General features: G+C 41.7%; 2 protein-coding genes across 9 annotated transcripts in view; one reads left to right on the forward strand and one right to left on the reverse strand.

Annotated features, from left to right (window-relative positions):
• Positions 1–743: 743 nt before the first annotated feature.
• On the reverse strand, positions 744–4512 carry eif3k (eukaryotic translation initiation factor 3, subunit K). Of its 2 annotated transcripts, none has more exons than XM_074679427.1 (8): positions 4332–4512; positions 3432–3530; positions 2082–2202; positions 1687–1761; positions 1335–1401; positions 1173–1250; positions 976–1101; positions 744–879 (listed from the first exon to the last, which is right to left on the reverse strand). In XM_074679427.1, the coding sequence occupies exons 1-8, from the start codon at positions 4391–4393 to the stop codon at positions 848–850; spliced, it is 660 nt and encodes a 219-aa protein (XP_074535528.1). In that variant the 5' UTR covers positions 4394–4512; the 3' UTR covers positions 744–847. The 2 variants fall into 2 exon arrangements, with proteins under 2 accessions (XP_074535528.1, XP_074535527.1); XM_074679426.1 differs by having other exon boundaries at positions 1687–1764.
• The window catches only part of map4k1 (mitogen-activated protein kinase kinase kinase kinase 1), a 44323-nt gene continuing 19814 nt past the window's right edge, over positions 3470–27978 (forward strand). Inside the window, exons 1-5 of one of the 7 annotated variants that reach the window (XM_074679419.1) lie at positions 3470–3601; positions 5631–5738; positions 8785–8910; positions 8989–9043; positions 9798–10012. In XM_074679419.1, coding sequence (XP_074535520.1) covers positions 9905–10012 — 108 coding nt within the window. In that variant the 5' untranslated portion in view covers positions 3470–3601; positions 5631–5738; positions 8785–8910; positions 8989–9043; positions 9798–9904. Of the gene's footprint in view, positions 3602–3668; positions 3744–5630; positions 5739–8784; positions 8911–8988; positions 9044–9797; positions 10013–27978 lie in introns of those variants that run through there. The other 6 variants (XM_074679418.1, XM_074679420.1, XM_074679422.1 and 3 more) reach the window with 6 other exon arrangements.

A 27978-nucleotide genomic window follows, 5' to 3' on the forward strand; every position in this document is an offset into this window, starting at 1 on the left:
AATATGAGACGAAAAGTCAAAATATGGAAATAAAAGTCCAAATTTTGAGATAAAAAAAATCAATATTATAGATAAAAACTCAAAATTATGAGAAATTTTTCAAAACTATGACATCAACAGTCAAAATGAAGAGATAAAGAGTTGAAATCATGAGATACAAAAGTCAAACTTATCTCACAATTTGGACTTTTTATCTCAAAATTATGATTTTTTTAATTTTATAATTCGACTTTTTCTTTCAACTGGCAGAAATGGGCTTCCATAGCCACACCTGTGCTGAGCTCTGTGGGTTATTGAATTAAAGTTTTATAAAGTCTGATGAAACAACACCATTTCTTACTTCTTAAAAAACAAATCCCTTCAGTTTAAAACCAAAATAAATCACATTTCCAGTAAATCATTAAAGTTATATCTCAGGGAAACTGTCTTTGTCAGTATTTTCCTCTGATTCATGTCCAGGTTGTTTTTCCTGGTTATCAAAATCAGCAAAACTAATTCAGCAAACATTTCCACTGCTCCTGTAATCTTATGTAACAGAGGAAATCCCCGATCTGATAATCTTTAAATCCCTGACACATGAGACGCCCATAAAAACACACAACAACAACAAACTGTCAGTAAAACCATGACTAAGACCTGGGTCTGAGCCCGGCTGCAGGTCTGACTAAAAACTGTGTTCAACCCCAAACCAACAGCGAAAGATCAAAGCAGGACGATGAATCAAACACAGACTCAGAGTGGAAATGATAAATTATTTTTATTGAGAAATTATGAAAGAATTGACCCGGTTAACTCTCAAAAACTGATCTGTGTGTGTGTGTGTGTGGTGTGTTAATGTGTGTCTGCATCACTGAGACGTGGCCATGATGCTGGAAACACCTGTGAACACAGAGAGAGGATATCACATTAAACCAGTCAAACCAAGTCACACCTGACGACCGTCTGTTTCTAATCAACGCGTCTGATGGCGCTCACTCTCAAAGTCGATCTTCTCCACGATGTTTTTGGGCTTGACACTCTCCTCCTGGTTGAAGATGAAGATCTGTCCTTCCTCGTTCTCCGTCCAGCCGTATTTATTCATCCAGATCTTCACCTGTGTGTCTGAAACAGAAACACAGCTTTTAAAAATGTCTGCTTCGTCTCCGTCTGTGGGAGGTTTGTGCTGCTCTTACCCAGAGGGTCTCCCAGCATCTCGGCCAGCAGCCGGTGCTCGATGGTCTGGTAGGTGATGCCCACCACGTGGCAGATGACTGGAGGAGGAAAAGAGTCAAACTTTAAAATCCTCTTCCTGTAACATCATCGTCTGCTGTGGTGAGTCAGACGAGGATACTCACACTTGCGAACAGAGTCCTCGAAGCCGGTGATGCCATCGATGAGCTCTCTGTTCTCCTCCAGACTCGTCTGTCAGGACGAAAACGAAGAGGTCACGATTGAAGGGAACAAAACGTTTCGTGAGTTGGAGAGGAGGAGAAGAGCAGCAGGTGGGAGGACAAAAGATAGTCCACAATGAGAGGATCAGGACTCTGGGAGCAGCACTTAATGATGGATTAGTCATCAGTGGATGTTAATTATTAATAATACGAGGACTGAACGTGGGAGGGAATGATGGGAACATCTGTGGAAAAAGAAAACCAACTTCCTCCTACTGCAGGTGTGTGTGAGAGTGTGTGTGTGTGTGTGTCGTACCCAGAAGCTCTGGAAGTGACAGGTCTCCAGCAGGTTTCCCAGGTAGAGGATCTGTCTGATGGGGCGCTCCTCTTGCTGCGACACTGTAGTCAAGGAAACGACCCCTGACCCCAAGACGGAGCCTGTCTACCCACTGTGAGACCTAACCCACTACACACAAACAAAACCCACAAACATGACGTTAGCGCTCATTTAGCATCTTTTGGTATCACCTTATCAAGTGTTTCTGATAAAATATACTGTACAAGGAGTCTCCCAGGGACCAAACGGCTCAGCTCAGAGATGATCAAACACATGACATCTTTTCATGCAGCAGATCAAACACGACCCGTTCTTTGTAAATCATTAAATCTGGGATCAAAATTCAGACGGATGACATGGCACCAAAAGGATACGTGAGTCTGGTCGATCATGCACTTGCACAGAGTGAAGTCGGTGTGTGGCAGGTTGGTCAGAGCCTTCAGCAGAATCTGTGACGTCACCTGAGTCTGGAAGTAGGCGGGGTTGAACTGGTACCTGCGTAGGTAGAATAATAAAAGGTCGTTTTTAAAGGGATAGTTTGGTTTTTTTGACATGAACCTGTATGGCATCCTCATCTGTAGTTATGTACATCAGCGCTGTCTTACCCCTGTCAGTGTCCTGTGATCAGAGATCTGGTGCGGTTTTGGTCCAGACGAAAGTAGTCCAGCAACATGGCTGGGGTCACGAAAATAAAGCGTTTTTCCTCTCAAAACAAATTGTGTCCAAAAGAGTGATACATTTGCATCACAAAACTGCAAACTGGAAAAAAGTCAGACTCTGTTATCGCTTGGCACTACTTTCTGGTGTGTATCACTGCGCCGCGCGGTGCATCCAGCTGACCAGCGCGCGTTGTCACCGTCATTACAACTTCAATCAATCAATCAATCAATTATAATTTGTATAGCGCCAAATCATAACAAATGTTAACTTAAAAAAGTTGACACATGTCTGACTACGACCCTGATGAAGATGACATTACATTTAGCACAGAGCCAAGGGGATATCTTTATGAACCCGAATATACTGATGCTGAAATTCGTCAGATGGAGTTAGTCATGTCGTGAAGTCATGTCAATAGAGGTGGAGTGCTACTGTTTTTTTCTCGTACCTAGATACGTGAAAAAAGGATCTAGAAGACACCCTCATTCAGTAGTGCAGGGAAGTCATTATTGTTTGTGATGCAGACAGAAGCTGCAACGCTCTCCTCCTCATCAATTGAAAGGTCTTCCATCTGTGGCGTGATGAGGTTCCATGCGCGGCGCAGTGATACACAGCAGAAAGTAGTGCCAATCGATAACAGAGTCTGACTTTTTTCTGGTTTGCAGTTTTGTGATGCAAATGTATCACTCTTTTGAACACAAATTGTTTTGAGAGGAAAAACGCTTTATTTTCCCCAGCCATGTCGCACCAGATCTCGGGTCACAGGACGCTGGCAGCGGTAAGTCAGCGCTGATGTAGGCTATGTAACTACAGATGAGGATGCCAAACAGGTTCATGTAAAAAAACACCTGAACTATCCCTTTAACTGAGTGCACATGAGTTTCTACAGAAATATCTGTCTCCTCTAACCTGCAAAATACTGACTCACTGATAAAAGTACTGAGCAACATTAAATCCTCCAAAACAGACACTCCTCCTGACTGTGGCTGACTGAGCAAACCGTTCAGAGTCAGCTTGAAGATTTCTCAGTATTGAAATGTTTGGACCCCTGAACAGAAACTTACAGCTTCAGGACAGCCAGGTTGGCCTCCAGGTCGTAGGCATTTTCTCTGGCTTGTGTCTCAACATAGCGCTCCAAGGTTGCAAGGTTTTCTGGGTTATACCTGGAAGACAAGACCAGAACAACACACCTGAGTGAAGTGTGGCTAACCTGGAGGCATCCACTGCATCACAGGTGGTACTAATTTTATCTCTTTGAGCTCAACAATGCTCATTACATCATTCAACACCAATTAACCAGACAGAACTAGTAATACTGTATAATTACAGCTCTTTTAGGGTAAGGAACCAGAGGAGGTCTGTCAGGAAAGTTCTGGGTAGGAACCATCTATCAAACTGTGTATAAACATAGCTGCATGAAAAGAAATAGACCTTAAAATTCAAGTCATATTTCAGTCTGTCTCTTGTTAATAATGTATCAGGAAGTAGATGTTGCAGAAATGCCATTATTCTTCTTTGGAGTCTATTGTACCAATAATTAGCTTGGTCCAGCTAATCAGCCTGGGGTTCGGTTAAAAGCTCTACCCTAATAATATGTTAAATAAACAAAATTAACTTAAAATCACATTTTTCTTTGGTCAATAAATGTTTCCTTTAAGGATAGCAGCGACAATTCATCGCTGTCTCATATCAAGAGGAAGATGCTAGCAGTTACCGGTTAGCATTAGCTTTTTATACTCTCCCGTGACAGCTCAGCTTTTTATTTATCGTTTACTTATAATCAGTGTTATTCATTTTGTTCAGTAGTCGGCTTAAAGCCAACAACAAACAAGTCAAAGACTTTCTTAATGATGCCGAAATTATTCACTATACAGGCTAACCGCCTTTCAAACGTTAGCTCGAAATGTTAGCACGCAGGCTAATCCATCGGCAGCGCTTCGGTCAGTTTAATACGTCATCATCACCTGTCGATGCCGCGAAGGAGCTTCCCCACGTTCGCCCTCATCTGCTCGAAAGACGCCGACATTTGGTCCGATTTTTTAACAGCTAAATTAAAGGAGAAAACCGAGGTAAACCCACACGTGGGCCGTGGGGGAGGAAATCACCGGGAAGGAGAGAGGGGTCGGAACGGAAAGGACGACACACAGGCGGACCGGAAAAGCACGGACTGATACAAGCGACGGACCGTATGAGAGGTATCAGAAAGGAAAACAAATATTCCGTAACTTTATGTTTGATTTAAACTTTCAAGTTTATTTGCTTTATCCTTAAATTATATGATATGAGACAAGGTTTGACTCTGAAGCCGAATAATCACACTGAAGCTGTAAATGCAGTTCCACGCTATGTCCACTGGAGGCCAGTATACACCCAAAACCACAGGTGTGTTTCCGCCTGCTTCTGTATTACTGGTTTTTATATTTTCAATCAATCAAACTTTATTTGTATAGCACTTTTCATACAGGATTTTGTAATACAAAGTGCTTTACATGAGAAAAAGATAAAACAAAATAATAAGTGGAATTAAAAGCAGAAAATGCATAATTACATCAAATGAAAATATAAAACCCCCACAACCCCCCCCCACACACACACCCAAACCATATTCAACATACACACTCACTCAAACACATGAAGACATGAAAGGGAAATTCTGACAGAGAGCAGAATAAGAGGACTGAGGAAACGTATTAAAAATGAGGAAACACAGGAGCTAAAAGTAATATGATACTTAAAAATACTCGAAAATACTTGAAAATACTAGAGGCTTAGATAAATAAATGAGTAAATAAATAAATAAATAAAATAATATAACAGTATAGAATAAAAGTTAGATAAATAATATTGTAGAATGAGATTGTGTAGCATCAGGTGCATAATAAAATCAGCTAAAATTGTAGAAGCATTTAACAAAAAATAAAATTCCAATTGTGCTTTCAAAGCTTGAATTCTGACATCCCTGTAGCTGTTTTCCTAGACTAAATATTTATTTTAGATATTATTTAAAGCCTTTCCACCAGCCATGAAACAAAATCTCCTCTTTGTGACCTAGCTTTATGTAAACTGCCCCTTTTTCATCTCAGTATTAAGACGTGCATGCTCCCAAAACTCATTGTACGATTGTTAAACCGTATTTTCAGGAGAGCTGAGTGGATAATTTTAAGTGTTATTAAGTACATGTGTTTGTTTTTTATGAAATCCCTTTCCCCTTTTACTCTTTGCTATGAGAAACCTGATGTTCACCTGCATTTCTTTCCACTCAGGCATCAAAGGTCAGAGGTCAAGAGTAACCACGGTGACCCACCTGCAGCCTCACACCTTAAGCATGACTGACTGCTTTAACTCAGACTGAGAGTTCAGTGAAAGTTCAGGTGAGTGTATGATCATGTTTAACGCAGCATGACACACATGACGACACCCAGCACAAGTAAGTGCTGTGAGATATCTCATGTTGCAGCTCTTTCTTCACTCTAAACTACAGAAAAGTTAGAGGAAATTCTCCATCAATGTCTGTTTCTGGTTGTTTTCAGTCAAACCGTCCACCTCGCCTGAGCCCCAGATCAGAGCTCAGCTGTGTTTTTATATTTCTCCTCCTCTTCTGCCTTTTTTCCTAACACCTAACCTCATTGTTCCCTCTCTGGTCTGAGCTGAGGTTGAGGCAGTTATTTGTGGTTAACTGGCCGGTGCTGAGCGTCTGACGCGTGTGGGCGTTCAGGGGCTGGGAGGCAGAAATGAGACAGTAGGCAGGCAGACAGGAGAGGGGGTGAAAGGTCAGACGATGAAGATGGTTTCATCACGGTGTGTTGGCTTTCTGCAGTTTCTTCTCTTTAACCTTTAAGTCTTACATCGTCTGAAGTGACGGCCTGCAGAGCAACATTAAAACGTCTGCTTAGAAATAAGCATCAGGAAGTGAGGTTGATCACTGCACATGTTAGCATGCTAATGTTAGCATTCAGCCCAGAGCTCTGCTGCACTGAAAACTACCTCCTCCATCCATCTCAGTGAAACCAGGTCAGAGCTGGCTGCGTGGAGCTGTTTCTGAGACGTTCACTCCCACCCTGCACCGTGGGCTTCAGCAGCTCTGAGTTCACGTTCAGGGACACGTGAGCAGAGTTTAACATCATGAACAACGTCCAGGGAGGAGTTCAGAGTCCTGATAGCTTGAGGGAAAAACTGATGCTGGGTCTGGTAGACCTGGAACTGACACTCTGGGGGGTCGGTCATCCTGATGGAGGCTTTTTGATGATCTGGTTTTTGTGGATTTTGTCCAGGAGGGAGAGAGGTGCCTGTGATCTTTCTGCTCCCCTGACTGTCCCCTGCCCTGACATCCACCAGAGGGAATAAATCTTATTAAAGGAAACCAAAACCAGTATCGAGGCCCACACTGCTGTAAAAAAGTAGGCTTCACCTTATTTCATGAAACTTGCTGATTTGGAAGCCACTATGCAAATCCAAGTCCTAAATTTTGTCTTTTAAAATCTTAAAATTAAATCTTCATTTAACTGGTCAGCGTGGTTTAAACAGGGTGAGATGAGAATTAAAACAAATCCAATTTGTTAGATTTGAGTTTTTTGCAGAAAACTCTCTATGATGGCAGACTTTTCACTTCCCCTTCATGGCAGAAACAAAAAACATCAAACTCCTCAGGGAGTCTAAAATCCTGATCAGGCCTCACTCAGCTGCTGGCTCTGACTTTTTGTCCAATTTACCAATCTGAAGGTTTAAAGAGGAGGCACTGTGCCACTTTTAATCTCTATTATGTCCCTCTGGTGCCCCCGTAGTATCTTTACATAAATTACAGACCCCCAAACTCCCTGCTTTTCTCTCTGTAGTGCTTTAGAAACCTTTGTTTCCCCCTTTGTCTGAAACATTTCATTTTAGCCTCTGTCTCTTTAAGACAAACCCCCCTCTCTCTGATTGGCTTGCTCTCTTGAGGGTGGAGCTATGGGATTACCTTGGTGTAGAGGCTCAGAGGTCCTTATAGGACCGTACCTCATCACTGTAGCAAGTCTCATGAAGATCTGGTGCTATTTTTAAACAGAGCGTTTAGATCAGGGGTTTCTATAAGAGATGAATAAAAACAAAAGGGTTTAAAAATCTGCACACACTGAGTCTGAACATCAAGCATTGTTACCTTATACCCATGTTGGGATATATGAAAATGTGGGAAACCAGAACACCCCCTCTTTAACTTTTTGAAGATTTTTAGTCACATAATACCCCCTTTAAAACTGTTTAAGTAACATTATACCCCCCTTTTAACTGTTATAGTTTGGTCATACCCCGTCTAAAACTGTTTCAGTTTCACTATACCCTCTCTTTAACTGTTTTTGTTAAATTATACCCCCATTTTAACTGTTTAAGTTAAACTATACCCCCTCTTTAACTTTTAAGCCTCATCATAGCCCCTCAAACTTTTTTTTAGCTTCATCCTACACCCTCTTTAACTGTTGAAGTTACATTATACCCCCTCTTTAACTGTTTAAGTTTCATCATACCCCCTTTTTAACTTTTTTAGCTTCATCATACCCCTGCTTTAACTGTTTTGGTTTCCTTAAACTCTGTAAAACTTTACACTTTAAACTTAATGTTACATTACATCCATACTTTAACTGTTTTAGTTACATTGTACCCCCTCTTTAACTTTTTTTTAATCCTTATCATACCTCCTCTATAACTTTTTTAGCTTCATCATACCCCCTCTTTAACTTTTTTGGTTTCCTTAACACTCTGTATAACTTTTCTAGTTTCATCATACCCCCCTTTAACTTTTTTAGCTTCATCATACCCCCTCTTTAACTGTTTTTGTTACATTACATCCATAAGTTAACTGTTTTAGTTTCAAAGTATCCCCTCTTCAACTTTTTTTTATCCTTATCATACCTCCTCTATAACTTTTTTAGTTTCATCATACCCCCTCTTTAACTGTTTTAGTTTTATTATACCCCCTCTTTAACTGTTTTGGTTTCCATAAACACTCTTATAACATTTTTAGTTTCATCAAACCCCCTCTTCAACTTTTTTAGAATCATCATACCCCCTCTTTAACTTTTTTAGTTTCATGATACCCCCTCTTCAACTGTTTTAGTTTTATCATACCCCCTCTTTAACTGTTTTGGTTACATTATAACACCTCTTTAATGGTTTTTGTTACATTGGTCTCCCTCTTTTTAACCTTTCTAGTTACATTATACCCCCTCTTTAACTTGTTTAGCTCTATCATACCCCCTCTTTAACCGTTTTAGTTACATTTACCCCCCTATAACTGTTTTAGATACACTGTACCCTCTCTTTAATGTTTTTTACTTCATCATACCCCCTCTTTAACTGTTTTAGTTTGATCATCTTACGTCTCCTCTGGTGTGTTTGGCTCTAAACTTAGTGTGTCATGTTTGTCTTTGATGATTTTGCCGTTAGCTAACAGGAGCAGCAGCAGAGGAATAACAACTCCTGGGGCAGAGGCACAGAGAGGATGAGCTGCAGAGAAGCTGAGGGATGAAGAGCGACAGAGTCAGAGTCTGAACATGAGGTGAATGATCACAGGTGAGCTTCCAGGGCGCTGCTGCCTCTTTGTTCTCACTGTGAGCCCAACAAACCTTCTGCAGCAGCTCCTCTTTTCAGGGAGTCTGAACATTTGTCCAGAGGGAGCAGGAGGAGGAGGGGAACACTCTCACAGGTGATGATACCTGTCGGCTGTCAGTGTGTGAGCTCAGCTGATGGAGGTGTGTGAGCTCAGCTGATGGAGGTGTGTGTGTGAGCTCAGCTGGTGGAGGTGTGTGAGCTCAGCTGATGGAGGTGTGTGTGTGAGCTCAGCTGATGGAGGTGTGTGTGTGAGCTCAGCTGATGGAGGTGTGTGAGCTCAGCTGATGGAGGTGTGTGAGCTCAGCTGATGGAGGTGTGTGTGTGAGCTCAGGTGATGGAGGTGTTCGATCTCTGACAGGAAGCAGCAGCAGACGCCTCAAATTCATCTGCAGGGAAACGAACAGGAAGCTGACAGGGAGCTCTGAGCACCAGAGAGTGTTTCTTCTTGCAGAGCTGCAACACACACACTCACACACACTCACACTCACACACACACTCTCACACTCACACTCACACACACAGAAAGGAAACACATGCCAGTAAAGAGCTGTCATATCTCTCGTCCTGTCAGTCGATCAGGCTCACACACCCAACAGGAAACAGAATCAAAATATGCAAAAATATCTGAAAAGGAAGGTGTGTGTGTGTGTGTGTGTGAGAGAGAGAGAGCTAGAGAGGGAGGATCAATAGCAACCTGAGAAACAGAAACAGGAAGGTGTGTGTGAGTGTGTGTGAGTGTGTGGCAGCTGAATGACACACACACTCAGAGCAGGTCAGAGAGACAAAGAGACGCAGCGAGTGTGTGTTCCTCAGCCGCTCCTTTCTCCTGACTGTTTTTCTTGCTGCAGATGTAGATGCCGCTGAGTGAGTGTGTGTGTGTGTGAGAGGGGGAGAGTGTGTGTGAGTGTGTGAGTGTGTGTGTGACATGCCCGAGGTGGAATACTAGAGACGTGAAATGGATTTCCCCCACCGGACAGCTCTGGATATTTCTACCAGGAACCCTCAGGACGACTTCGAGATCCTGCTGAGGGTCGGAGGAGGGACGTACGGAGAAGTTTATAAGGTCAGAGAGTTTCTGCTGTGTGTGTGTGTGTGTGTGTGTGTGTGTGTGAGAAACTTCTCAAAGAGGTGAGACTCTGGGGAGAACAACATCTCCGTCCTCTCCGTCCTCTCCGTCCTCTCCACGGCGTCAGGTTTGATGAAGGTCTCTGAGGCGATGGGATTTTTCTGATTGGAAACGTCTGAGTGATTTCTTCTGGTCTGATCAGTTGATAGAAATCACACCTTGAGTCGGCGCGGCCTGCAGCCTGCAGGAGGAAGTGGTTTCACATGAAGTGAAAGTATTCTTGTTAAAAGCTTTCTGCAGAGTTTAGCTCACAGATCAGACCACTTCTCTTTCCCCACGGTTTCACGTCGGTGAAAATAGACGTTAGAGTCTGAATCGAACCTTGAAGGAGTCTGTGTGATGTGTGAGAGGAGCAGACATGTTGGTTTCTGCGTCCTGCTCCTTGTTCGAGGTGAGGGTCAGCATCAGTGTCCATCTCTGATGATCTGAGAGGAAATCAGTCGACTCCCTGTGTGTGGAGTGAATCTGGGGTTTCTGAAAGTCTCTGATAAAGTTTGAAGAGTTGTTGCGTCATGTTTCCACTGTCAGCGCTCATGTTCAGAGAGGAGCAGCTTCATGTAAAGGTCAGTGAGGAGAAGTTCAGCCGCTCTCACCGATCATCAGTTCCTCTGTGGTCTGAGGGGAAATAAACCAAACAGTCTGAGGCTGATCTAACCCAGGGTTTCTCTCTGACTGCAGCACAAACAGTCATCAACTGAATGAAAAATGAAAAATGAACATTTAGTTTGTCCCAGATTTGTATTTCAGTCAGATATCTCTTACTCCTGACACAAAACTCCACCAAACAAAGACGACTCAGGCTCCCAGCTGTGTTCATCCAAAACGCTCTGTTACCACAGCTGATTTTTATTTCAGGATAAAAAGGTCCAGAGGAGCAGATCAAAACTTCACACCTACAGAGAGTGATCTCTGGGCGTTTGATCGGTGTGATAAGGTTTCACGCCATGTGTTCTAAGGCTGTGTCCTCAACAGAGACGGCCCTAGCGTCTGTTTTAGCCAAAAACATGAAAAAGGAACTCAGATTCAGATAAACTAAGTTTATTAAACAAAAATCCAGAAGAAACAAAAAAATTTGAGACAACTCAAACATCCAAGAATCCACAAACTAGAGACCAACTGATTAATCGGGGCAGGCTGATTAATTGGGCAGGCCGATTAGTCGGGCAGGATCCACAAACTAGAGCCCGACCGATTAATCAGGCAGGCTGATTAATTGGGCAGGCCGATTAATCGGGCCGATTAATCAGGCAGGCTGATTAATCGGGCAGGCCGATTAATCGGGCAGGATCCACAAACTAGAGCCCGACCGATTAATCAGGCAGGCTGATTAATCGGGCAGGCCAATTAATCGGGCAGGATCCACAAACTAGAGCCCGACCGATTAATCAGGCAGGCCGATTAATCGGGCAGGCCGATTAATCAGGCAGGCCGATTAATCGGGCAGGATCCATAAACTAGAGCCCGCCCGCCTAATCAGGCAGGCCGATTAATCGGGCAGGATCCACAAACTAGAGCCCGACCGATTAATCAGGCAGGCCGATTAATCGGGCAGGATCCACAAACTAGAGCCCGACCGATTAATCAGGCAGGCCGATTAATCGGGCAGGATCCACAAACTAGAGTCCGACCGATTAATCAGGCAGGCCGATTAATCGGGCAGGATCCACAAACTAGAGTCCGACCGATTAATCAGGCAGGCCGATTAATCGGGCAGGATCCACAAACTAGAGTCCGACCGATTAATCAGGCAGGCCGATTAATCGGGTAGGATCCACAAACTAGAGCCCGACCGATTAATCAGGCAGGCCGATTAATCGGGCAGATTAATCATTGTAGCCTGTCACGATTAATCAACATCGGCCAAAATGTAGCTGATTATAAAAAACGTTTTGCTCCACGGAGATTCTGTCGCTCCTGCTCCTGTGTGTTAGTTAACATAAGGCTACTTCACAGCGTCTCACTTCATAATGCCATGCAGGATTAACCTGGGCTTATAAATTCACAAGTTATTGTCTTAGTTGAAATAATTTTTGAAAGTGTTTTAATGTCAGACGAGACCTGGACCTGTTTGTACGGTGAGTATATTCAGTTATCAGAGCCCAAACAGAGCGTGATGCTTGATGGAGGTAAACTCCAGCATTACAGGCGCTAACGGCACGACGACCATGTCCGTTAGGCCGTTTTAAAGATGGTGGACGTCATACTCATGCACCATCATTTAAGGCGAAATGTGCAAAATTAATCCCTGAGAAAAGTGTGAGGATGTGAAGATGTGCAGCAGATCTAGATTCAGGAGACACACATGCACAGTTCAGATTTGTTGGATACAGCTTTTCTAGAAAGTTCCTCCAAGATATGATGCTCTACTTTTATGAAGTGATTAGTTAATCGTCTGATTTTGGCTCAGGATTGTGGATGGACCAATATGCCGTTTGATAACGCTGTCCCGTGACTGGACGAACACAAGCCCTGAAAATGAGACGAACTGACCGTGAAATAAAGAAACACAGAATCGACTGAGGGTGTTTGACAAAGAGACACAGGAGTGAAACCATGAGACAGGAGGGAAACACACACAGACAGGAGGGTAAACTGAAGCAGACACACAGGGAGCGAGACGTACAAAATAAAACTGGAAACACAAGATGAGCCACTGAGATTAAGACTGAAGACACAGAAACAGAATAAATCAACGAGACAGAGAGATTCCTCCTCTCTGTTGTCTGCACCGTCCTCTGATTTCACCGTTTTCTAAATATACACAGAGAAATACTGATCCTCAGGTTAGCTCCAAGGTCCTAAACCAACACACCCACCACAGCTGATTTTTCTGAATTAGTCCATGTTTCTGTGTGACTTCACACCAGATTGAGACTGTTTTAAAGCTGCAGTGAGGAGGATCTGTTTTAATGTGACTGCAGCGCCACCTCCTGGCCTGGAGTCTCACACACACTGTAGCAAAGACGTGACTTTTAACCAGGAGTGTGTTTGTTTTGGAGCGAGTTATATGTAGCTCTTACAGCAGCCCAGTGGCTCAACGTATCTGTAGGCTAACATGACAACAAGCTAACTTTGTCAGTTTGTAGCGTAGTTTAGCAGCTGCTATATTTCTCTCTCCTCACAGCCCGGTGCTCTGAGACGTGTCTGTAACGTGTAACGTTAGTGAATCCTGGTTCTGTCCTACCAGAGCTCATCTACCAACTCCAACCTCACCAAGCAGAGCTAACGTAACCTGGCTCTTCATTTTATTGATAGACTCTCAAGTTTGAACAGACCACTGCAGAATAACTGCTGACTGTGGGTTGGAGGCAACATTAGCACTAACACATTAACCTGGGGTTTAGCCTTTAGCTCCTGTTTTAGCCTTTAGCTCATGTTTTAGCCTCAAGCTCGTGTTTAAGATTTAAGCTTGTGTTTAAGCCTTCGGCACATGTTTTGGCCTTTGGCCTGTGTTTTAGATTTTAGCCCTTGCATTAGCCTTTGGTTCATTTTTTGATTTTAGCTTGAGAAAAAAAAAGCCTTTAGCTCATTGTTTAACCTTTAGTCCATGTTTTAGCCTTTAGCTTGTGTTTCAGCCTTTATCCCGTGTTTTAGCCTTTGGCCCTTGTTTAAGCCTTTAGCCTGTATTTTAGCCTTTAGTTTGTTTTCAGCCTTTAGCCTGTGTTAAAGCCTTTAGCTCATGTTATAGCCTTCAGCTCAAATTAAACCCTTTAGCTCACATTCTAGCCCTCAGCTTAAGTCTCAACCTTTATGCTCATGTTTTAGCCTTTAGTTTGTGTTTTAGATTCTAGTTTGTGTTTTAGATTCTAGTTTGTGTCTTAGCTTTTAGCTCATGGTAAAGATTTTAGCCTGCGTTTTAGCCTTAGCTCGTATTTAAGCATTTAGTTTGTGTCTTAGACTTTGACTTTTGTTTTAGCCCTTAGCTCATGTTGCAGCTCTTAGCTTATGTCTCAGTCTTAGCTCATGTTTTAGCCTTTAGTTTGTGTTTTAGCCTTTAGCTTGTGTTTTAGCCTTTAGCCTGTCTTTAGCTTGTGTTTTAGCCTTTAGCTTGTCTTTGGCGTTTACCTCATGTTTTAGCCTTTAGCTTGTGTTGAAGCATTTAGCCTGTCTTTAGCTTGTGTTTTAGCCTTAAGCTTATGTTTTAGCCTTTAGCTGGTGTTTTAGCCTTTAGCTTATGTTTTAGCCTTTAGCTGGTGTTTTAGCCTTTAGCTTGTCTTAAGCTTGTGTTTTAGCCTTAAGCTTGTGTTTTAGCCTTTATCTTGTCTTTAGCTTGTGTTTTAGCCTTTAGCTTGTCTTTATCATTTGTTTTAGCCTTTAGCTCATGTTTTAGCGTGTACCTTGTGTTTAAGCCTTCAGCTAGTGTTTTACCCTGTGCTCTATCTCTCTCCTGTTTATCTTTCTTAACTCAAACCAAGTCTCATTGGTCTCTGTCTGTGGCTCAGTTCCTGTCTGTCCCGTCCTCTCAGAGATACCTCTAAGTGTTTTACCCACAAAATATCATGATTAAAGATTTTATAACCAACAGGAAATGTTAAAAAAGCAGCTACCTGTTGATGCAGTAGTTCACAGTCGTCTGAAAGCTCAAAGCTCTGATCTAAACCAACTAACTGGATTTTTTGAGGCAGCTCCTCTGTTTTATTTTCTGATTTGTCTGATTTTCAAGATTTTGGATTTTCCTCCTGTTAGTAAGAAACAGCCATGTTTAGCTCTTCATGTAGCTCTGGCTTTGTTTAATCATCACGTTTCACTCTCTGTTAACTTTCTGTGGCTCATTCAGGAGCAGCTCAGGAGAAATCAGGCTTTTCTCTCCTCAGCCTCAGCTGCAGAGCGTCTGATGAGGCGCTGATCAGTAACTGTGACTGATGCAAAGCAGGTTATCTGCAGAGTGAGCACACTTCCTCTAAACAGGTCAGTAGACCCCGCTGTGACAGGGGAACGCTGATTTGCAAAGGCCTCCTTCCTCTACACTCACACTTACAGCCGTGCACACAAACTCACAAACACGAGGCCTCTCTGTGTGAAGCTGAGGTCGACCTGCAGACGCTGCAGATGCTGCACTCACAAACAGCAGCAAAATGAGACTCTGAGTGTTTGTGACTGTCTGTGACTGAGCTGACCTTATTCAGACCCAAACCTGTGTTTGTAGCGATGAGGAAGAAGCAGAGTGATTCAATCTTTAGTTTGAGAAAACAGGCAGAGGATCAGCCTCCGTGGGTGACTCAGTCAGAGAGATGAGTCAGATTTCTGTAGTACTACAGGCTCAGAGCTTCTTGTCCTTATCTCTGGAGCTTTGAAGTCTTCACCTGCTCAGGTTTGTTTCTGAGAAACACAGTGAATCAACAAACTCTGAAACGTTGAACAGAGCAGCAGATGTTGGACGCTCGAGGTGGATTACGCTTTCATCAAACTGACGCTGTGTCTGCTGCCATCATGGCATGTCCCCAAACAACATTTCTGCGCGCTGAGGCGTCGAGCTGGAGCTTCCTTTACGTAACCGTCAGCCTTTGTGCTGGAAATAGAAGCTGGTTCAACGTGTCGGACAACCAAGCATAGCAAGGAGGAGGAGGAGGAGGAGGAGGAGGAGGAGGAGGAGGAGGAGGAGGAGGAGGAGGAGGAGGGGCAGTCAGCATCAGCTTCAATCAAAGGTGTTTTTAATGCTACAGGTCCACTTTGTTCACACACACACACACACACACACACACACACACACACACACACACACACACACACACACACACACACACACTGTAAAAAAATAATCTACTCGTTTCTAAGTAGGTTTCATCTTTACTTCCTGAATAAACCGTGTGTGAAGGAAACACTCAGTGTTAAATAAGCACACAGCTCTGATAACACCTGTAACACCTGTAACACCTGTAACACCTTCCTCTGCACCTGGACGACTCGGTCGTGAACAGGTGCTGCGTCTTTCAGGCTCATTCGGAGCAGATCTGATGTTTGTACTGATAACAGTCGTTTACTCTGCGGGTGTTTGGGCATTAAACAAAGTCACACTGTTAAAAAAACCTGTAATTAAAGGTTAATAATAAAAGTTAACCTTTAATTATAAAGTTAAATATCCTAATTCTAATAAGGTGCAAATACATTTTATTTACAGAAATTTTCATCAAGAGTTCTGCAGGAAAATACCAGTTTTTAACAGATTCTTCCTTAATTATCACAAACACCTTCAGTGTAGTGACAATGCAAAGAGTTGTGCAGAAAAATCCTGTAATTTTACAGTGAAACACTTTTTGTTGCCATGGCGTTTTGTAACCGTAAGTGAAGAGAGAGCGCTGTGAATACCAGACTCTGCTGGGGAACAGGCAACCTTTGCGACACTGCATGAACCAGCTGTGTAATCTTTCTTAAACTGCATTTTAAAATTTCACAGTATGTTATAGCCCGTCAACCCGTCTTGTTTCACAACACAAAACACACTGTAAAAATTCCTGGACGGTCAGTCCACACCATTATGCACAGATGGCTAGTCCGTGCTGTGGAGCACAGAAAGCTGGTCCACGCCATGGAGCACAGCAGGGTCTTATATCCACAGTATTCCCTCCTCACTCACGGTTACAAGCACTGTCACAAAAAAATGACTTTTCTGTGAAATAACAGGGAAAAAGGAAATTAAGAAAACAAACTCTTGAATGACAAAGTGACCAGTGACGCATGAGAGGAACGTGTTTCGAGGAGAGGAGCAGTTTGATCTGTTTAGAGTTTTTTTTTGTTTGTTTTAAAAATCTGTCATTAATCAAAGAACAGTTCATTGTTAAAGTGGGACCATTATTGCAACCATGAGTGAGGAGGGAACAGGGCGCAGCTGCATACGGTTCATAAAACTAATAAGAGTTACCTGCTTATTCCAGTTAATAACATTAGATTATTAGTATGGACACAAACCCTGATGAAAAGAGCTACAAATGTAGTTACGGATAATTATTGTCGTTTTACATTAATCTGACCTCGATTTAAGAGAGCAGAAAAGATTAAAATGGATTATTTAAATTAGAAAATGAGAAATAAACAAAATACATAATACTGAAAAAATACTTAAAAAAACATCCAGAATTTTATTTTATAGATATTTTCTGTAAATTTGCAGTTTTGTTTACTATTTTTGAGAAACAGAATTTTTTTTTTTAATTTAGTGTTGGGAACCAAAAAATTATTATTATTTTTATTATTTTTTAAAATACTTTTTTTTTTAATGCAGAGTAGCCACAATAAAAATTAGACGCTGAAATAAATCTGTGTTTTTAGCCTTTGAACAGATTTAATCATTCAGACTCATTAACACCTGAAAGGATTTTTTCAGGGACATAAATAAAGCGGCTCCTCACAGCACTAACTAACTAACTAACTAGCTAACTAACTAACTAACTAACTAACTAACTATATAACTCCAGCTAAGCAGGAAGAGTCTGCTGACCTTAACAAACATTTGGTCTCCAGCCATAAAGCATGATGACACAAAGCAGAAGCTGTTGTGATCAGGGCTCCTGTGTTCGTCAGCTCTGGCTTCGTGCTGATTGTTCGTTTTCATTCAGAGCGGCCGACGATGGTGGAGGATAAAAAAGAGCGACCAAAAGTGACACACGGGAAGATCGTGAGCCCAGGAGAGCAGTGGTGTCTTCTATTTGGAGGTTTTGTGGTTTAAAACACCTAAAATAGATTAAAAACACTTTTTGTTTTGTTACAACAGTCCAAACTTCAGGATGGTCATCTAACTTTGAGTGCAGGGACAGGAAACGACCGAGGAGACATTCACTCAACAAGGAAAAGACACAAAGGCCTCCTCAGTTGTTTTCTGCATCTTCTGCGGTTCAGTCAGTTAGTATTATACAGTGTGGCTAAAGCTAGCAGAGCTAGCACCAGCAGCCTTCAGTCCTCATTGCTTTAGTGAGTTGTTAAAGATCAGTCGGTCGTCAGCTGAGCTCCAGCTGACTGATGGTCCCTCTGGTTTTGGTTTTGATCCGGTCCCGTGAGGAAGGGCTGACACGTTCATTGTGTTAACGTCACAGCTTCTTGTTAGCTTTCCTGTGCTGTGTGTGAAACAGGGGCTGTCCCAGGTCGTGACCCAGAGGAGGTGCTGGTTCTGCAGAAACTGACCCTCCATGGGACCATCCTGGGGATATTTATAAAAACCAGTAGATGTCAGAGCATCTCTGTGAGGTGGATGTGACTCACGCTGACAGGCCGCTCAGTAAACATCAGCTCCAACCCTCACAGACTCAGACAGACTCACACAGACTCTGACAGACTCACACAGACTCAGACAGACTCAGACAGACTCAGACAGACTCTGACAGACTCTGACAGACTCAGATATGATCAGGTGTGCAGGTCGCTCTGTGAAGACGTCTTTCCTCTCTACTCTAACACAATCTGTCCACTCCAGCCTCTCTTCTCTGAGCTCTTCGTCAGATGTTGTCTCTTATTTTCTGTGACTGGCTGATGGTTGGTGTGACTCTCTGCAGCAGGACGTTAAACTCTCCAGAAGCTGAATTAACTCAGTTTGACTGAACGCTCAGAGTGACGCTGCTCTTATCAGATCTGTCAGATGTGGCCTACGCTGCTCGGCTTCAGTTTGCAGCTCGACGCTTTGCAGCGCACAGGAGCTGCAGGCTGCACCTGGAGTGTGTGTGTGTGTGAGAGAGAGAGACACACACACACACACACAAAATGAAGAAGTGAGATAAACGAGCAGGGGAAACACTCAGGAGCCGCCTGCAGAGTCGAGTTAACTCTGTTTTCTGCTGGTACTGTGTGGTTTTCGGTGTGTGTGTGTGTGTGTGTGTGTGTGTGTGTGTGTGTGTGTGTGTGTGTGTGTGTGTGTGTGTGTGTGTGTGTGTGTGTGTGTGTGTGTGTGTGCATTCATGTTTTACTATGAAATGAAGGTGAAGATGGTTCAGGATGTGAAAAACAGAATCATAAAAACTTTATTAATCTCAGAGGGAAATGTGGCGTCACCTCTGCTCTTCATTTGATACAGCAGTAAGAAAATAAGACGTTAATGGATCCTAGAATAAAATAATTTATAGGCAAACGATTAATAAATAAAGTCAGCAGTAAATAGCATAATGAGTGAAAAACACTAAACCAGATAAAAACTATTCACATTAAGAGGTTAGACAAGAAAAAAACAAAGAAAGTTGTTTTTCAGTCTGTAACCAGCTCCTGTCTGTTTAAAGTGACCAGAGACCTTAAAGGAATAATCCCACATTTTAACTCTAATGTTAATTTAACTGGTTTGTGATGCTCAGCCATCACATCATTTTATCATCCAAGGAAACATACTTTCCTACTTTTTCAGCTAAAAACAGGTGAAATTTTTTTTAAAACGTCCAAACACACAACACACCAGAAGTCTGACCTTTGCTCTCAAAGGTGTGGTGACATACCACATATGTTCACATGGGGCATGAAAATCAATAATCGAAGTATTTAAATTCAATATCGAAACGAATTGATTTGAAATCAAATCAAAATCAAATTGCAACCTAAACAATCGAATCGAAATCGAATCGAAAATGGTATGGAATTGAATCAAATTGAATCAAATTGAATCAAATTGAATCAAATTCACAATCAAATCGTAACCAAATTGAATCCGATGGTGACCTAAAGAATCAAAACCGGAATCAAATCGAATTGAATTGAATCGCAGCCTAAAGAATGGAATAGAATGGAATCGAATCGAATCCAAATCAAATTGTGTTGAATTGAATTGAATTGAATTGAATTGAATTGAATCCAATCCAATTGAGGCGATTTGCAACCTAAAGAATCAAAATCGATATCTAATCAAATCGAATCGAATTGTGACCTAAAGAATTGAAACCAGAATTGAATTTAATCGAATTAAATCAAATTGTGTTGAATTGAATTGAACTGAATCTAATCAAATCGAATCCAATTGAATCACCACCTAAAGAATCAAAATTGAAATCAAATAGATATCGAATTAAATCCAATTGAATTGTGAAACAAAGAATTGAAACAGAAATCAAATTGGATCGAATCGAATGGCAGCCTTAAGAATTGAACCGAAATCGAATCAAAGTCGAACCGAAATCTAATCAAAAACGAACCGAAATCGAATCAAAAACGAACCGAAATTGAATCATAATCGAATCAAATTGAATTGAATTGAATCGAATTGAATCGAACCGAATCAAATCAAATCACAACCTAAAGAATCAAAATCGATATCGAATCAAATCGAATCAAATTGTGGCCTAAAGAATCTAAACAGAAATCGAATCCAATCGAATCGAATCGCAACCTAAAGAATCAAAATCGAATTGAATGGAAATGTGAGGTTCTTAGCAATACAGAGCCCTACTTTGGACAACATGTAGGGCTGGTTTTATGACCTGGTTTGATAATTAATGATGAGTGGAGGCAAAAATGGTTAAAACAGCTGACGGATCTGAAACGTTGACCTTCATTTTCTCCAAATCCTGATCCTGAAACATCAGATGGAGTGAGTCTTCTGGTGGTTTGTCCACCGTTCCTTTTTGTCAGGAGAATTAGCTGAATCTGCTAATGATGGCTCTTTTTTATGGTACAGAGCTTAATGATGACTGATTTCATTTGTTTTTGTGGGTATTTAATGACTGATTCAACAGAATCAGCTGAATCCTCTGAGATAAGCCAGGTGTTTTAATAATTTAGCCTCTGTGGTGATTTGATGGTGAGAAATGTTTAGTCTGTGTCGTCAGAGCAGAGGAGGGACCACCAGGGAAAACTTAAAGACTGACCCAAGAGTTTCTGAAGCGTTCACATCCTTAAAGGGACTGAAACCAGAACAGGAACCAGCTCTGCTGTGATCCAGTCTGAGGGGGTAAAGCTGGAGGCTGCTTGGTGCTGGGTGTTTCTCTGCCATGATGGCGTCTGGAGGAGGCAGGAAGTGTGAGCCTTTCTGAGGTTTGTTGACATCAGTTTTTCTGGGCTGAAACCATCAGGAGCTGAAGTCTGCCTGTCTGTGTGCTGACATGGAGCAGGTGGACTGTGGTTCAGGCTCAGTCCTGATGGTTTTGATGGTTTGTGTCTCCTGTCGAGGAGAAATGGAGGATTAGGGACGGTGTGAGGAGAGAAATCAGCGTCAGGTCAAACAGGAAGGCTGATGTTTGCTTCATTAGCAGAAAGATGGAGGATTTAATCTCCAGGAGGACTCTGATCTGACCCTCTGCTGGAGGAACCTGCTTCCTCTGACCTTTTTTAATCAAGTCCGTCTCAGCGAGTCCGTCTCAGTAAGTCCGTCTCAGCGAGTCCGTCTCAGCGAGTCCGTCTCAGTAAGTCCGTCTCAGCGAGTCCGTCTCAGCGAGTCCGTCTCAGCGAGTCCGTCTCAGCGAGTCCGTCTCAGCGAGTCCGTCTCAGCGAGTCCGTCTCAGCGAGTCTTTTTCTGAGTCTGTTTTCTGCTGAGCTCGACTCGGCGCTGCAGTGAAACTCTTTTTTTTTAGCCTCAGGTTTGACTCTGGTCACGGTGACGGGTGAGCTTTGTGTTACAGAGGTCGATGAAAGGAAAGACCCCTCCACATGAGAATAAACAGACAACACACACACACACACACACACACACACACACACACACACACACACACACACACACACACACACACACACACACTCGGCTAAAGATGGAAACGTTTCTGTGGCTTTCACTTTGGGTCTGACTCCTTTGTGTGTTTGGTTGTTTACTTGTTGGGTGTCTTTCCTCTCACTGACCTCTCTGATGTCACACACACACACACACACACACACACAGACACACACATTGACTCTTTCACCTGTTTCCTCGTGGTGCTCCTCTCAGGTGACTCAGGCTCTCTGTTTCCTCAAAGTGCTGACCTCCTCTGCAGATCTGAACGTCTCAGGTTCACTAGAAATGTCGTGTTGTCATGTCGAAGAAAACCCACATGTACCTGAGCCGTGAGCTGACAGTAAACGTGACTACACTTCCTCTCAGGTCGAATCATTTAACCCGAACATGGGACAGAGACTCTTGTTGTGAGTGTGTCATGTGTGTTTCATGTGTGTGTCTGATTAAAGAGGGGGTGCTCTGCTTTCTCAGACTCTAAACACAGATAGGAAGTCACAATCCTGGATGTTCAGACTGAGCATGTGCAGGTTTTCAAACCTCTATGTATTAAAATGTTGTAGAAATCCCTGAATCTGTCTCTGAACTGATCAAAACGTTATTAAAATTGCACGAGATCTTCACGAGATCTTCACGAGATCTTCACGAGATCTCCATGACACTTGCTGAAATGATGAGGTCATCACATGAGGGGTGGACCACAAACACAAAGGTCTGTTGGAGGCCTCGAGGAGGCCGGCCAATCAGAGTGAAGGAGGTTTGTGGGTCAGGGAGCCTCAGGAAGTGCCACTGAATAGAAGTGAATAGAAGAGCTTTTCTATCCAATCTAATCCACTTTATTTATATAGCACATTTTAAAAAACATTTAAGTTCACCAAAGAGCTGCACAGTTAAAATAACATATGAGAATATCAATAAAAGAAATAAAATCAATTTAAATAACACATAGAAAACAAATAAGAGTCATAAAAAAAGGGGTTAAGACCATAAAAGACATAAAAGGACACGGATCACACATCTCTCATGCTGAGTTAAAAGCCAAAGAATAAAAGTGAGTTTTAAGACGCGATTTAAAAGTGGTTAGGGTGGGGGATGTTTTTATTTTGAGTTCTATTAGATTCTATCCTATTCTCCCAAGCCCGTTTCATTTCCATCAAGCGGTTTGGTTCAGTCCGTCTCAGTACAGCGCGCATTTTGTGGCATTTCTTTGACTAAAACCAGGACAGGTCCTCAAGTCACCGACCCGTACCGTCCCACTTTCTGGTTCCCTTCTGTTGGGGTGACAGACTAAACCAATCCAACCCCAGAAGGTGGAGCTAGAAACACTGTAGTCTAGTGATTGGTGGAAAGAATGGTCACTTCCTGTGTGACAGCGGTAACTAAGAACAACACATGACCCTGACATGTTTAAACCTCCAGTCCACTTTTATTAGCAGGGTATAATGTGGTTTAATGAGAACTGCGATGGCGTCACACTATTATGTAGCTGACACGGCTATCAGCATCCGGCTTACACGCCACCTACCAAGAAGGACACAGGATCAGGCTTTACTGATCGAACCCGGACCAAACTGAACTGATCCAAACGGGCTTTAAAGAGACAGCAGCTAAAACGAAGCGTTTCAGAGGCTGAAATCAGTTTTTTCTAAGACACCAGTGAGAGAGAACTATGGGATTGTACCATAGACTGTAAAAGGACGTCATCTTGCTCAGCTTGAAGTGAGGTCTCCACAGAAACTGCTCCCCCTGGTGGCTGGCTGCAGTATAGGTTTAAAAATCCACCTCCCCAGTCATTCCAGATGGGCTGTGGTCAAACTTTAAAAAATTAAAACACCTGGTAGAAATGTTTCTCACGTCTGATTGTTGTGGTGATTTGAAGATATCATTTGGCTGTCTTGTATCCAAGTCCTCTTTTTTCTGAAAAGTTTTGTTTTCATTAGTTATACAAGGTTAAAAACGAGGTTTTACGTAACGTTTAATGATGATTGTCAGCTGATGTTCTCATGTATTTTTTTCGGGGATTTGTAAAATATGTCTGGAGGTAGAGTCAGGAAGTGATTAGACTCTCCAAAGAAAAAAAATAATCATTATTTTTGTCACCCAGCTCCACTCAGATTCTCCCAGAATCCCTCACAGTCTCGACTGCTCAGACTCTGGCTGCAAACTGCTACAATGTCTGTGCCTGTGACGGAGGAATTGTGTGTGCTTCAAAACCGTACGATGATAAATGTTGGAGTCACGCTGTCCACTCTGTATACAGGCTATGGGTTGCACTCAGCAGAGGGTCTGGCGTTGCACCAGCAACCACTGCAGGAGGACTGTAGTCTCTGGGTGTGGGTCATGCTTTCACAGGCAGCTCAGCCTGCACAGCTCCAGCAGCAGGTCCTGCTCAACCACTGAGTCCTTTCACACCCCCGACAAACACCACGCTGTTTTTTGTTATTACTGACCACACAGGAAAAACAGGAAGCAGGATTTACTTTCATTAATTTTTTAACTCAAAGCTTTATAATTTTAACCTCATGTGACTGTAAACAATAACTTTCGGTTTGTTTTATTTTGCTCTGTTTTTTTTTTTCTGTTGGAGTATCGTCTTTGCGGTCGGCTCTGCAGCTCAACGTTTGGTTAACAGCAAACAAAGATAACACATCTTCACAGCAGCACGGTGTGACTGTTGGAAACTCAGGTCGGTGTTAAAGAAGAAAATAAAATGTGTCAAATAAAAAAAAAACAGAGAAATGACAGGCAGAGAAAAGCTTAGACTGTCGACCACTCACCACCTCTGACCCTCTGATACAGGAGATAAAAAAGGCTGCGTTTAGATTTTTCCAGAAGAGTTTTTTAATTTATTTCCTTTTTTCAGGGCATAAAAATATTTTTTTAATTTATGTTTTTATTTATTTTCAAATATTTGATTTTATCATTTAGTCACAGATATGATTACACCAGTTTCATGTCCGAGGGTTTAGCATGAAACTATGAACTTGTTTTTTTGTTTGTTGTTGTTGTTTTTGTTGTTTTGGTAATTCCATAAATAACTTTTCTTTTGATGCTTTGCAACTTTTTATCTTTCTGAAAAATGAAATATTTCAAAAAAACTTGTTTTTTTTCCTGCTCTGAGAAGAAAATCAACAATGATCTGCCGCATCACCGTCCACTTTAAAAAAAAAAAAACATTTTTATTTAAGCTTTAGACTCTGCAGACTTATTTCCTTTGTCTGATCTTATTTGCTTTAATTTATTTTTAATATTTTTTCTAATCTTCTTTTCATGGCTCAGGTAGACTCCATGCAGAGTAATATTAGGATAAATATAATATAATATAACCATAATAATGATAATTATGTATATATATATATATATATATATATATATATATATATATATATATATATATATATATATATATATATATATATATATATATAGTAATTTAAGCCCTTTATTTTAGTCTTTGTTTATAAGCTGGGTAGGGAAAATGTGGTGATGTCAGATCCTCTGAATAAATCCTTAAAAAATGTCTGTCTGTAGACATCATCATTTAACTTTTTCATTTTGTCTTGTCTTGAAAAAAGTGAACTAAAAATTGGAAAAATTTGAAACATCCAAGAATCGCAATTAAAATTGGATCTGCGCTCAAAAACCTCATCGGGAGAAAAGCATGTTTTGCCATTGTGAGTATCTGTACAGTTAAAGTATACTCTATATTCTTTAGTTACATGATTTAGTGTAAATTTACACACAAACATTGAACTGGGTGTACTCCTCCTGAGCTGCTCAAACATGGTTTAAAACATTTCGGTCGTAAATGTTGACCTGAGGAGTTGGTGTGATCAGAGTCGTGGGGTCGTTGTCACACTCTCTGTCTCATGTTTATTTCTTCTGATGGAAAGTGTCTCCAGTGGAAAGTGTGTCCAGTGGAAAGTTTGTCCAGTGGAAAGTGTCTCCAGTGGAAAGTGTTGGCTGAGGTCAGTGTGTTGACCTGAATCGAGGTGTCGCGTCAGACTCTTCAGTCTTTACATCGTGTGGTTTTTATTTTTAGCGTCAGCAGCAACAAAACCCAAAGTGTTTGTCCCTCGTTAGACTCGAGCTGCAGAGTGAATCTCAAAGATCGATGTCCTGAAAACTCCGGAGGTCGAAGCAGAAGTGTCTGAGTCTGTCGGTGGGAGAAAGTGAGACGTGTGGTGGTTTTAGGGAAGTGAGTCTGTGAGATGAGTTTGTTGGAGAGTCGTGTTCAGATGAAGAGAGCACCTCGCTCCTCTGTCAGAGCTGTCTGTGCTCCTCCACCTCCTCCTCTGTGACCGCCGAGTGCTGACTTTCCACCGTCGGCCTTCTGAATGTCAGACGCCGACTTTCAAGATGTTGCCGCCAATTTTAAAATACCTACGTCAGCTTTCCTTTCAGTCAAACGCTCTGACTTTGATTCAGAGTAAACTGGGAGCAGGGATTTCCCCCTGAGATGTCCAGACCCGGTGACATATCAGATCAGTTCAGGTTTTTAACACATCGAGCTCACAGAGTACAGGAACCAGTTTGATTTCCAGACTTGTTAACGACCGCCACAGACAGAGAGGCCTTTACGACCGGTGAGCTGCTCAGCTGTAACGCTCCAACGTCTGACCACAGAGAAGGAGTGTACCGTGACTTAGCTAACATCCTGGTTCTTTCAGCTCCTTAAATAACGGCCGTTTTTTGGCCTACATGGGGACAGAGGGTAAACTCTGAGTTAGCAAATTGGTCTGGCTCTCAGGTTGAGTTCACCCCTGCCCGAACACCTCTCTCTGAGCGTCCCTCTCTGAACATCCCTCTCTGAATGTCCCTCTCTGAACGTCCCTCTCTGAGCGTCCCTCTCTGAACGTCCCTCTCTGAATGTCCCTCTCTGAACGTCCCTCTCTGAGCGTCCCTCTCTGAACGTCCCTCTCTGAGCGTCCCTCTCTGAGCGTCCCTCTCTGAGCGTCCCTCTCTGAACGTCCCTCTCTGAACGTCCCTCTCTGAACGTCCCTCTCTGAGCGTCCCTCTCTGAACGTCCCTCTCTGAACGTCCCTCTCTGAGCGTCCCTCTCTGAACGTCCCTCTCTGAACGTCCCTCTCTGAGCGTCCCTCTCTGAACGTCCCTCTCTGAACGTCCCTCTCTGAGCGTCCCTCTCTGAGCGTCCCTCTCTGAACGTCCCCCTCTGACCGAGTACACAAATGACTGCTCAGGGTTTCAGGGAGGACCGAGGAGGAGTGGATATTTCCTTTTTCTGAAGCTAGTGGACTGGCAGTCCTGTCATGTATGAACTACGGTCTAATTTCTGTGCTGAGTCATCGTCTGAGCTCAGTCTGTGGAGCTGTAAACAGATATTTCTGCAAATGAACACGTGAAAGTAAAAACACTACCCAAGTAGCTTGTCATCATGCTGATGATTGATTCATCGAGTTTCCACTACACGTGACTGTCATGGAAAGTTTAACCATCCACCTCACTGCACGTGATTTTCTGAATGAATAACATCCGTGGTGTCTACATGCTGTCAGAGCGCGACACGAGAGAAAAACACTGACACAGTTTTTATGTTGGAGCCGTTTTATGAAGTAGTGAGAGTGCCAAATTACAAAAAAAATCTATAAAAGAATAAATGAATTAATAAATAAATTATAAAAGAATCTATGAAAAAAAAAAAAAAAAATATATATATATATATATATATATATATATATATATATATATAAGAATCTATGAAAGAATAAATAAAAAACTCAATTAATAAACTAATTATGTAAGAATCTAAAAAAAAGAAACAGAAATTTGAAGAAAAATAAAAAAAAATTATTAGAAAAGTGCTTAATAAATAAATAGATAAATAAATGAATAAAGAAAGAAAGAAAAAAAGAAAAAAGGAAAGTAGCTATATGAAGTGATATTAATCAAAGAATAAAGCCTTAAAATAAAAGGCTAATAAAAGTATAAATATAAAGAAAATTAAATAAAAGTATTTAAATCACATTATAATGTCACTTTAAAAGCGAAGGAAATATGTGCATATATTTCTTTATTTTTTATTAAGCACTTTTTTATTTATTTATTTTTGATTTGTCTTTATATTGATACTTTTATTAGCTTTTTCTTTTATGGATTCTTATATAATTTATGTATTGATTCATTTTTTAAATTATTCTTTTAAAGATTATTATATACTTTATTATTTCATTTTTCCTTCATTTTTTTATTTATTTATAGATTCTTTTTTTTTTTTAATCAATTTATTTATTGTTTTATAGATTCTTATACAATTTATTTATTGATTCATTTATTT

This window comes from Halichoeres trimaculatus, unplaced genomic scaffold (assembly GCF_033239565.1).
Source record: "Halichoeres trimaculatus isolate MK-OKI-2021-1 unplaced genomic scaffold, fHalTri1.1 fHalTri1_scaffold_9, whole genome shotgun sequence".
Lineage (NCBI taxonomy): Eukaryota > Metazoa > Chordata > Actinopteri > Labriformes > Labridae > Halichoeres > Halichoeres trimaculatus.